Source organism: Convolutriloba macropyga, chromosome 2 (assembly GCF_964194025.1).
Source record: "Convolutriloba macropyga chromosome 2, txConMacr16.3, whole genome shotgun sequence".
Lineage (NCBI taxonomy): Eukaryota > Metazoa > Xenacoelomorpha > Acoela > Convolutidae > Convolutriloba > Convolutriloba macropyga.
Window position 1 is genome coordinate 20,229,255 of NC_134469.1, and position 12,398 is coordinate 20,241,652.

At 38.8% G+C, this 12,398-nt stretch overlaps 2 protein-coding genes across 3 annotated transcripts in view; one reads left to right on the forward strand and one right to left on the reverse strand.

Moving 5' to 3' along the window:
- Positions 1 to 12,398, forward strand: part of LOC142357771 (uncharacterized) — a 406,796-nt gene that overhangs the window by 278,702 nt on the left and 115,696 nt on the right. The window lies entirely within an intron of this gene.
- Positions 246 to 4,050, reverse strand: LOC142335182 (trichoplein keratin filament-binding protein-like). Its single transcript, XM_075383563.1, has 5 exons — positions 3,691 to 4,050; positions 3,374 to 3,615; positions 2,848 to 3,070; positions 1,778 to 2,585; positions 246 to 829 (listed from the first exon to the last, which is right to left on the reverse strand). Exons 1-5 carry the CDS (start codon positions 3,925 to 3,927, stop codon positions 573 to 575), a joined length of 1,767 nt encoding a protein of 588 aa, XP_075239678.1. The 5' UTR covers positions 3,928 to 4,050; the 3' UTR covers positions 246 to 572.

Below are 12,398 nucleotides of genomic sequence, written 5' to 3' on the forward strand. Positions count from 1 at the left end.
CGGCTATTAATCAACCGAACAGAAAACGGCTGAAATTGGTTAGCTATTTGAACCATTCTGCCAAAACAAACTTTTCAGACAAAAAGTTCAACGTAGCGCATGAACAAAGAACTTTTCTCCCTCAGCAAAAATTAGTTCACATGGTAATTTACTAAAATTTAGGTCCCCTTTAAATGCCTAAATGTGGCCTGAACACAGTACTTCCGGTTTTAAAAGAATTAATAAAATCAACACTCGTCTTCCAATACAAACTCCAGTTAAAGAACAGGGAGAATTGAAGTCTTTAATTTATTATGTAATACGCAAATTTCATTTTCACAGTATGTAGCATTTAATGTACACAAATACATTTCTAGGGAACTAAATTTTACACAGGACTTCAAATCAACACTAAAAAGTGCAAATCAACACTAAGAACAGTTTAGGATGCCTGAAATCTACAACACCCTGAGCGATGCGGATCAAGTCATGTAAATGATATGTGGCCGTGTTGGATATACTAAATAAGTAGTCCTGCAATGCAGCAGTTCAATTTGGCACTTTCGTAGCCAGTTCTGGACATATCCCCGCCTCTAGGGACGTTTGCCGGTGTCCCAAATATTGTTCACAAAATGACGCTGTTGAGTGTGACTTGCAGGTCGCCTTTTACTCGCACTGCCCGTTGGTGTGTCCATTACGTCATCAGTGTGGTACGGACTGCCTCGCATGAATCTATCGGTATAATCTCCTTCGTCATTCTGCGCGGCAGTGGTTGGGGTCTTCAATTTGGCGTAGGACCTTGGCTGGTATCCACGCTGTGTCATCACTCTTCGCTCCTCGTCCACCATTTCTGAAACCCAAAAATTTGTTTAAAATCGTGTCATCTGCATTTTTAGTGCCTACTTCATGTCCTGTGTCAAATTCTAGGTCCACGAAGTTCAAGAAATTTAAATTTTAATGACCTGTACCTTCAATAGATCTATATCGATAACTGACTCAGACAATTTGAGACTTTCTCAATTGCAATAAGCCAAAGGCATAACAGTATCTAGTGACAATATAAGTAATATCAGTTGAGTGATCACAAATTGGTTGTTAATGCCACTTTACCTAGAGTGCCAAAAACTTAATTACCAAACTCAAGTGGACAGATAGTAGAAGAATTAGGCTCCAAATATAGATCATGGTGCTTTAGGTCTTTGACACCTCCTTTTTGGCTAACTCCATTAAAAAATAGCACTACAACGATATGTTGAAAAAAACTTTCATTGTTCAAATCAAGGGGCAATAACAATGGTTTGGATCAAAATGGGATCCGATAAACAACCGCTCAAAAATCTCAAACTTTGCTCACATGGGAAGCAGGTCCAAAAAACCTAAACGCCAAAAAATCTAGTTCAAGATAATGCATTGAATTTTCTCATACGGCAAATTGGATCATTTACGGGTATTATTCGATTTAAATTTTAGGATTTCAACTTTAGGGTTCGTTAGAGATGGTAAGTTAGTGACGTTAGGGACAAGTATGCACCAACTGAAAACGTTGCTTTTAAACCACAACCGCTTTAACATTTTCTTCACCAGTCTGAGTGAGCAACTTAATGCTTGTTTTGGGACCAACAATGTTTTGTACAGCATAAAGGGTACAGCTATCCAATAACATATAATCTATCCTATTAAAATGAGTAAAAAAAATCACTTGATAATCCACAGGTGAAAAGGAAACAAACAGTTCACGATCTCTTCAAAACGTTTACTTGAAACACTTTCAGGCTGTAATATCCCTTTGAAACTTTACCTTTCATCTGCATCTCCTGTTCCTTCTGCTTTTCCAACTCCTGTTGCAGTTCAATCCTGGCTGAGATGGCTGCCTCTCTCCTCGCACTTATTGCAGCCTCGAGATCCTCCTTTCTCGCTTGTTTCTCTTCTTCCTTCTCAATCTGAGCCTCTTCAGCTTCTTGTCTGATCAGCTCCATCTCTTTCATAGCCTTCTCCCTCTCTTCTATATTCTCTTGTCTCGCAAGTTCCAGTCTGTTCAATTTCTCATTGACCTGAACCGCTCGTTCGTTCAACACAGTTTGCAGCAGTTTTGCTCTTGCAGCTTGTTCTGAGGCCCACTCTGCTTCACGCTTACGCCACAGCCGTTCTGCTTCGTCACGATAAATCAGATCAAGCTCTTTTTCTGCATCAATATCTCGCTGTTGTTTTTCTCTAGCTTGTAAGAGCGCTTCCTCGACTTCCTGAATTCTCACTTTTTGCACCTCTGATCGTTCCATATCTTCCTGCTGTTGAAGCCTGAACAAATTCTCCAATATATCAATATCCTGTTGGCGTTCAAGTTTATGCTGTTCAAATCGCCTCCGTAATTGAGTGCGGTATTGTTGCAACAGGAATCGACCGAGTTCAAATCCTGCACGTTGCTTCTCTAACGCTGCCCGCTGAGTTTCCAGCTCCTGCAGCTTCCATTGTTCGTGCAGCAGTTGCTCCTGTTCTACGCGCAAGTGATTGGCCTCACGCTCACGCAATTTCAGTTCTTCCATTTGAATGACCAGGTCATCGCCCAGATTTTTAGACTCCTCTCTGCGTCTGGCTTCCTCTTCAGCCATCTAAAATACCCTGATTATATTTCCTAATCAATATTTTCACACATTATTTAGAGACGCTTCATAATCAGAACTGCTACCATAGCAGAACAAATCTATGGAGGTCGCATCTCTACATGCTTAATATAGTGCTATGCGTAATGTACTACTCAGATTCCATACTTGGGAATATCGTCATATTACTTTCTACATCAGAATTATACTAAGAGCCGAACGAATTTAAAATTGTTCTTCAACGTATTTGTGGCTTGCATGTTATACTTACCAACGCCAATGCATTCTGTCTGGCAGCTTCCATCTGCATGTCTTGTTCTCTGTTGTACAACTCCTCGTCAATCTTCTGTTGACTGCGTGTATCCACTTGATCTTGCCACTGCTCCACCACGTGTTTCTGATGCTGTTCACTCTCTAATGCCCTGATGTCAGGGTTGTTCTCTCTCCAATGTTGATACATCTTAGCTTGAGCTATTTGGCGACGTTTGTCCTCCCTATTGTATAAACATGATAATAACTCCAGACTTAATGCAAATTGCGAACTGAAAAACTAAACGGAACATTTGATACAAGAGAGATTTATACCGCGGGCCGTATAGAGTGTGCAATTTTGCCGATGTAATTCAGTCTGCACGGAATTAGTAGGACTGGGACCTGAAGCTCCTACTACAAAAAATACAAAATTATCTTGAAGTGTTTTCAACTTTCACTAGATATATTGTAACCCAATAATTCGGCAATTTTGTGCATTTATTTGGTTAAGCAATTAAATTAAACGCAAATGTAAATAGTATAACCTGGCACTCTGCAGCTCCTCAACTCTTCTTCGCATGGTTTCAATATTTGCCGACTGTGGAGTGCGTACAGTCTGCAATTCTCGACTTGAGGCACCAAGTCTACTGCTGCGTGAAGTATCTGCGTATTCAAAGCGTCTCTGATCCGACAGCTGAATATTTTGGTTACTCAATTCTGTATAAAAAAGCTTGTCTTCTTCCTCGAGTAATTGCTTTAGAAGCTTACGCCGTACACTGACTCGATCCTGAAAATAAAGATAAAGTAATAGCTGCAGCAAATACTTGCAATTAAAACAGTCACTAGACCATTTTAGACAAACCTTATTTATTTCTTCGTAATGCTCGGACGCAAATGATTCTAAGCTCTGATGAAAAGAATTTTCACTTCCCCATTGATTATTTTTGGTACATCTTATTTGATTTTTTTGAAAGTATTTCGAAGCTTCTTCCCATCGAGCCCTATTTTCATGCTCATTTTGACGTGAACGGCTGAGATAATCTTGATATGATGGCCGAAAGGCGGCCACGGTGTCTAAGTTAAGAGTAGGTACAGCCATGCTACGTAAAATAATACAAACTCATCTTTCTGAAACAAAAAAAAATGGGGAACCTCAGATTAAAGATCAGTGTGAAAGTTTGGTCAAAAAGTTTCGCAAATATGGCATCAAAATGTTTCTAAACAAAACATGAACACGATCCCATTAACTGTCCCATGTAAAAATAAGGGGTATGATTAACCCAATGGATGGAACAATGAGCCCCAACTATAGTAGTAGTAGTACTAGAGGCTTTAGGGTCTCGCCCTTGGGTGCTTAACCCTTTCGTTTTTCATCTAGCACAAGTTTTTAAGGGGGTTACAGTTTCCACAGTTGCACATGGCTCTCCAGCTGCAGCTGTCAAGTTCATTGTAGCGTCTGTGAAAAAAGGTCATATACATTTGCGTCAGAAGCTTCTTGCTCAGTATTGTAAACTTATAGCAGTATGCTAGGCTCTGGGAGCCGCATCAGAAGGTTGAATTATTGATATACTAGCTGGGTGTCCAGCCTTCCCTCCTGCGCAACAAAACTATAAGTATATATAAAATATAAAACGGGGGTTCGCTCTTAAGCCAATCAGGACAATCCAATGGACATCACTGCATCACATACAATTTTGATGACCAGGCACTATAACCCTTTAGAGCTGCGTCATGACAATTGAATTTTTATATAAGCCAATTTGCCATGAATCTGGTCTCCCATCAAGCACTATAGCACTGCATGGACCATCAATGTCAGTCGGACATTTGGAACAACAGCAACCTCTGAGGCTTATGATAGCGCTGCGCAGAAGTACGAAGCTTATTCTTGAGCCACCTTAACGACTCATGATATTTGGGATCTGAAGGCTTTCCGTAAGATCCTTCTTACGCGGTGGAATTTTATTCAGGCGTGCGCTCGTTGGTCGTCTGTTATGCGTTCTTGGGGTAGTTGAGCTTTTGCTCGATACTCATCTTCAAGAGGGGCGCATGCGGTCAGCTAAACGCCGTACTCAGTTTCGTAATCTACTAGCTCCTTGATGTCAACTCCACGCTCCCCGATTGGTAGCGAATACAACGTTCTTGCAGATTGAGGCACCGGAGAGTCGAAGAACGACGGTAGGAGGTGCATTTGGATGTTGACATCCGCGTCTGTGAAGAACTTCCGTGAATTTGGCCTTGTTTTAGACACGAATCCTAATTTTTGTTATAGGCTTCCTGTGGGGCATGTGTAAGCGTTTTGAGGGGATGTTTTTGCAACTTGACCTAATTTCTTCAACAAAGTGCCAAACTTTCCAGCTGTGCTTATCTTAAGTATTATTAAGAACATAGCGCGCACATTGCCAAAATATAGCTGCAAAATCTTTGTAGAACTGTAGTCTCAAACATATAGTAAGAAATGAGAACCGGAACATAGACTTCATCATTTTATTGAATGCTGACAAGTTAATTTTTATTTAAAAAAAGTATAACTTACTGCTGCTTCTGTTAGTGGCTCTTAAACAACTTTCAATTAGAGTGACACACATTCGCTTGACCTTTTCCCCCTGAATTAAAACAAATAAAATCATCTGAGAGTAAGGAAGTCATTTTTAACAGTAGGTACGGCAATGCTACGTAAAATAATACAATTTCATCTTTCGGAGACAGAGAATTGAGGAATCTCAGTTTGAAAAGCAGTTTGAAAATTTGGTCAAAAAGCTACATAATTTTGTCATCAAAATGTTTATTACCTAAACATGAACACGATCCACTGGGCCATGTAAAAATAAGGGGTATGATGGACGTCACCCAATGGACGAAGCAATGAAGCCCAAATAAGAAACATGACAGCAGCGTATTTAAATTTGGCGTAAAAACAGACTTATTTTAAACTTATAGCAGTATGCTAGGCTCTGGGAGGGAGCCAGGTCCAAAGGTTGAATGATTGATGTATTAATTAGGTCTCCAGCCTTCCCTCCTGAACAACAAAACTATATTTATGCATAAAAAACAACGAGGGTTGGCTTTTAATTCGCACAGGACAGTCCAGTGGATGAGTTGTGATCCCCTACTAGAAGACATCACTGCGTTGTATATAAATTTAAAGACAACACTCTAGAGCTCTTTTAGAGCTGCATCATGAGAATTAAATTTCTATATGGGCTAATTTGTTATGAATCTAGTCTCCCTTCCCGCTTTATGCCCCTGCATGACCTATCAATGTCAGCCGGCCGTTTGAAACATCAGCACCCTCTAAAGCATATGATAACGCTGCGTAGAAGTATGAAACTTATTCTCGCGGGTTTGTGTTATTGCGTCCGAGTAAGATCCGTCTTTCATTTCAGCAATTTTGCTAGCTTGTTGTTTCACAGTGCGCGTTATGGAAGTTCACGTCGTAGAAATAACGACTGAACCTGGATCACCAAAGGTCATTCGTTTTAATGTCTAGTCGCGGGTTTTCATCAGTGATAGTAATTCTGTGTATAAAGGACTCGCCTTGAGGCAATGCACGAGTCGGCTCAACTTCGACATCATAGCAAACGTCATGCATGATATTAGCAAAGTTGTCTCGGATCTCGTTTTGACTCACGTGTGTATACCTACCATTCGCGCAGCGGAAAGCATATGATACGATGAACTTTTCACCACATGGAACACTATGGGCATTTTTTGGCATCTATGTTATATCTAATGCAAAACCAGTCTCTAAATTTGGGTTTTGTTAGCGTAAAACCGTAACGTTTAAGCGGTAGAACTGTGAGCCAGTTCGAGTTACCTTTTTCCGAAGCCATTTCTACTACGTGGCGTTGCTCCGTCGGAAGGCTTTTCATTAGACCTTTCCTAAGCAACCAAATTTTAATCAGGCGTAAGGTTCGTTTTTCGGCTGTTATGCGTTCTTGGTTGAGATGAGCCTTTGCTCGATACTCATCTTCATGAGGAGCGCTTGCGGTCAGCGAAGCACCGTACTCCAATTAGTATTCTATTGGCTCCTTGATTTTAAGCCCACCCTCCCGGGGTTGATAGCAAATGCAAGTGCCCTGGGGATTGAGTCACCGGAGAGTCGAAGGACGATTTATGATAAAAACATTTCTGCTGTAATTCAGCGTTTATGAGGGCATCAAATGACATCACGCCACATAACAGCAGCTGAAGTGCGGCATCAACAAATATTAAGGAACGATAGTGGAGAGAGATAAAACGTGGACAAGAAAGAGATGGAAAGAAACCCCAACCAACAGAGAGAGTACGCGCGCTAGTAATACTTCTCATGATAATATTCGACTCTGCAACTTCCAGTTTTCTAGCATTGTTAATAATTAAACCATATAAAAAATTTAAAATTAAAAGAAATATTTCAGACCATTTTGGTCTCTAGAAGTATGACAAGTAACCCGACTGCAAGACTTAAAAGTTTTCGTTGTCCTTTAATGATCGTTAAACTCAGAAAATGACAAAATATTCAAAACTTTTAAAACAATTGCAATTTTCAACAAAATCGTATAACAATTAGCGATATAAATATGTTCTGAACCATTTTATTGTCTCAAGAAACTATCCCCTATTTCAAGCTTTAAATACTTTGGCAGACGCATAAAAATCCATAAACTTGGAACACCATAATAATTTTCCGAAACTTTAAAATCAATTTTATCAAAAAGTTGCTAAAACACGAGTCAATAAAAAATAAAAAATTGATACCACCTCCCTACCGTCAACTCCAGAAACTTTGCCGCAGATTATTTTCAAACCTTGGAGGAACTAGTTGGGCTCATAGTGTCGGAAAATTCAAAAATTAAAAATATATTCAAAAAACTTATGAAAAGTGCTTATCTTCGTGATATTAAAATCCCGAAAAACAACCCATTACATCTAGCAATAATGCAGTAACCTGTTATCAAACCCTAGAGAAGTTTCCTTGGCTCTTGAGGCTGAAGAAATCTAAATAATGACAACAAATTTCAAAAATCTTGAAAAAACTGTTGCTAAAGTTTGATATAGTAAAAAGCTGAAAACTAATCCATGGTGATTTAAAACTTTCAGTAAATCGTTATCAAACCCTAAAGGAGGATTTCTGACACTCTGAGGCTTAAAACCTGAATAATGACAATAAATGTCTAAAAAAGAGAAACCTATAAAAATGAAAAAAAAATTCGGAAAACAAAGATTTTGTAAAAAAAAAAAATGATAAAATTGTGGTTTTAAAAAGTTTAAATCAATTCCATGGACAGTAAAAAAAATAGGGACCTATTATCAAAACCTAAAGGAAAATCTTTGACACGTAGTTGTAAAAAACACTCAAAAAATTTTCAAAAAGATTTAAAAAAATTGTGAAAAGTAGTATAAATTTGCGTGTTCTGTTTGGATTACCAATTATATAGCTCTTAAAAAGGTCCTGAAAAGCACTTATGTTTTTTTGAAAATTATTCAATTTTAACTCAATTTTAATCGGGTCCAACAAAAAAAATAGAAAAAAAATGACAAAACGCAAAAAATTGCAACATTTTGGGCTCAAAAAACAACTAAAAATGACCTTCTAACCTTAAGCTACGGCCTTTCTAATAGATTTGAAAATAGCAAACATTCAAATCTTTTAGACCCAGAGCAAAGGAAATCAAGAGTTAGTGGTCTCTTTTGGCGCTACTTTCAACTGAGATATGAATTGTGTTTTAAACGGCTTCTATGTCTAAAACGACTTGCCCGCAAAGTTTTAAAAAGCAAGGGACTGACTACACCCTTAGAGCCTCACAAAATATCACTGCTTTCTTAACATCTTAGTTTTAAGTCGTTGACCTAAAGATCATACAAATCACATTTTAAATGTCTTAGAAAATTAAATTAGATGACGATAACATACGAATCAACTCACCTAAAATCATAATTGCGACATCTGAACTTTTTTTTATTCTCACACAAGTTCGTATTTCGCCGATCGAGTCAAAACAGCCTCAATTCTAGCAATTGCACAACCATCATAATCGATCGAAGTATTAAGATCGCTTTCGAGATCTGTATATCAGCTGAGCAAATTCATACTCAAATTGGCACAACTTTGCCTTCCGCTACGACTATAACTCAAAAAGAATACGAAACTCAAATGCGGTAGCAACGGAAAATTGTCATTACAACCCATCACTCACGTCAATCAACTGTGAAGCTCCTATGAGAGATTTAGGATTCTATTTAGAACAACTAAAAGTAGACGGCTGCTAACCTATTGCATCCACATCTCAATTTTTAACTCAAATACAATTTTTCACATAAGTACAACTGCAGTAGAAAAAAGTCTCGTTCCGTATTAACAAGTTTAGACTTTAGACTCAAGTTTAGATTCAAATTGCAATCTAATTGCAAGCAAGTACGCATGTTCTATAAATACGTTTACACATTGTTGGCCACCCAAAGTCAATTGGTTTTTTCCCAGAAATCAATTTAAAATTAAGCTGCTACCTCTCAATCAAAATAAAGATGGACCTAACGACACTGTCAATTCAATAACAATGTCTCCACTAATCAAGAACAGCAAAACAACAAGCACTCTGTGATTAAAATTTGCTGACAAAGAGACTGGACCAAAAACATCGTTCCCTCTTGCGCGGTGCAACAATGCCTACATCCAATAGCGAAAAACGGCCAGACTCCAGTGCAGCTGTTTGAGTCGATCCAATTGTAGGCATGGTTTTCAATAAAAAGCAGTTTGGCTTAAAATATTCGTCCTCAAAGATCCCATGCCTAGGCCTCGACTTATGAAAAGAGTAGGGGGGAGGGTTCTTGTAGGCAATATTGACTGTCTTGTAGGGGGGGGGGGGGGGGGGCAATATTGACTATCGATTACACGGCCGAGCTTCCTTGATAAAGTCGAGCTAATATCTTTTCATGGGTCGAGCTTAAGTCTATTCATGAAGAAAGTCCAGTTAGGGTCTTTTCATGGGTCCACAAGTAGTCATTTCATAACCAACAAAGTCCAGTAAAGGTCTTCTCATGGGTCCACCATTATTAATTTCATAAGTATTACGAAATTGATACTTGATCCCTGGATAAATAAATAATAATATATGCACTGGTTATCATAGCTAACAGTATGAATATATGGTAAAATGTGAGTTTCATCATAAATTCTCAATCAGTTTTGTCTCGAATACCGTTATGGATAACATCCTCCTCGAAGGTCGGGGTCCTAGATTTCAACGTCGCCTGTTCTACGCGGTTTGTTAGTAGTTATTTCGGAGTCTATCGAAGAGTTTTCAAATTCATAATAGGATGGACTAGGTCAATTCCTGTCAAAGGAACATTTATTTTGTCGTGCTGTACTGGCCGCTGGTTGAACTTGTTGCAAAGCGGATGTAAAAGCTGTGGGTAATGGAATGATGAGCTCGCTTTGCCAATCGGATTGAGAGATGTCAGGCTGATTGTTTAGTGCGGGGAAGTTGGGTAAATTCATAATTCGCCCTCGCATCGCTCTCGCAATATGCGAACGAGAAAATGAAACTCCGCTGCCGGGCGCTGGTGTCCGATGTTTCATCTTTTTGTCCCCCTTGATTTTCCTCGAGTGTTCCTTGATATGGCTTTGTAAAGGTTTCTCTAAGAGTTTTACACTGTTTCGAGGCTCTTGTTGGTCAGCGTATGCTTTCAATGGGGTTTGTAGTTCTTGTAGAGTTCCAATTTTAGCAATATGACTTTTTTTAGCAGCTAAGACAAATTTAGTAGTAGTAGTAGCGCAGTCTTTAGGGATATACCAAGGGTTTTCACCCTTTATGTCATTAGTGAGTAAGTTTGGAATGTTGGTTACAGTTCGTGCATTGGCAGAATATCCTCCAGGTACATATATTGGCTTCGTTGAACTTTTCAAAGAATTTCCAAAATTGCTGTGTTATACGTGCTTTTCTGTTTTCTTTCGTTGTTAAATCGATATGTTTACCCAGAATGTTGTGAAGTGATCCGTTTTGTGTCCAGAAGTTATCGTCGGTCCTTTTGAGTCTGGTTTTGGGAATGTTGTCTGGTTCGTTTGTTGGTATTACGTGATATGTAGTCTGATGTTTTTATGTTATACTTGTGGTCAGTGATGGCGCAGAACAGTAGGAGACTGTAGAGTTCGAAGTACAATGAGAGTGTCAATAATTTGAGTTCTTTGAGTCTTTCTTTATAGGTAATTATGTTGTTTAGAATCCACTGTGTTGCACTTTTCTGTATTCTTTCGATTTTGGTGGGGTATTCGGTTCCTCGATGGTGGATGGAGTTGGGCTCGATTTAAGATATTAGATCCCGGTGCTAATACCTCATGGAGTCCTTCTTGTTTTCCGTGGTTCTTGCAAGCCAATTTCACTTGGACTGCTCTGTCAATAGGAGGAATTGGCTTGTACAATCCAGATCTGAGAAACCTCTAAAGTCCGCCTGTTGTTTGTCTTTTTTGATTGTTTGCATCTTTCGTAGCCCGAGTACCCACTTTTCCATTTCTATGTCGCTTTTCTACCCGTTAACCATTTTTCATTTGGTAGAATGGCTTCGGTAGTGACCTTGTCTTCAACTAAATAACAGTATATGATGTTCTCGTAAAAGAAGTTATAGACTTTAGGCGTAGTAAATTTTACGCTCAGCGTGGTATAAGATTTTATACCAAAGTGTGCTTCGAAGGGCGAGATCTTTGTTGTTTTCTGTTTACATTTTTGCAAATGATAAATAAATATCCTAGGTGCATGCTTTATGATGAACTGTTTATGAGCCGATTTCTCTTCTTTGATACATACAAGCGTATTCTTAGCTGTTTGGGTTAGTCTTTCTACGAAACCGATTGCACGATGGTCGTTAACTGGAGCTTCAATAACTTCAATATTTTTTTCATTGCAGACAGTTCTTTAATTGATTTTCAACAACGCATTCTGACTGATCCAAGCGAATAGAGGTGGAATTCCGTGATTTTCGACTTACATGTCAAAAAATTTTATTATATCAGGAGATTTAGCTTTTTCATAAATACATGCAGTAGGGAACTTAGCGAATTGATCTATTGGATCTAAGAAGTATATTTCAGTCTCTTGTTCATCAAAAATTGTTCCTCCAAAATCAATTTTTATTTCTTGATTCGATCTGGAAACCATATATAAGGTTGAAATTCCTTAGCGGAAAAAACAGATTTGAGATTCTTACCAATCGCTGTACATGGTTTGTTTTCTGTGGACTTCAATATGAGCTCACGGTTCATGTTTGGTCACCAGCAGTGCCTCGCTATGCATATCATTTTTCAGGTACCAGTGTGGCTTGCATGAATGACGGCAATAAGCACCTGGCTTAGGATATTAGGGATTGCTATTTTTTCGTCTACGCAGACGCAGCGAAAGCGGACGGGTAGATCCCACCAGTACGATTATATATATGGATTCAATTCTTTTAGTCTCGCTTCGTTGTTAGTTATTATACTGTCGTGTACCTTTTTAAGGAGCACGTCTTTGCTGGTTTACGAGGCTTTAAGGGATTTCCCTAGTACTTTTCCAACGATGTTATTAAAGGTTCTGGATTCTAGAGTTGTTTTGGGCA

Bases quoted from the DNA above. Each gene is read 5' to 3' on its own strand.
- LOC142335182 (XM_075383563.1), bottom strand. From the start codon at position 3,927: ATGGCTGTACCTACTCTTAACTTAGACACCGTGGCCGCCTTTCGGCCA. The intron at 3,616-3,690 runs GTTTGTCTAAAA...CTTTATTTTCAG, and splicing joins ATTACGAAGAAATAAATAAG to GATCGAGTCAGTGTACGGCG. The intron at 830-1,777 runs GTAAAGTTTCAA...TTTGGGTTTCAG, and splicing joins ACAGGAGATGCAGATGAAAG to AAATGGTGGACGAGGAGCGA.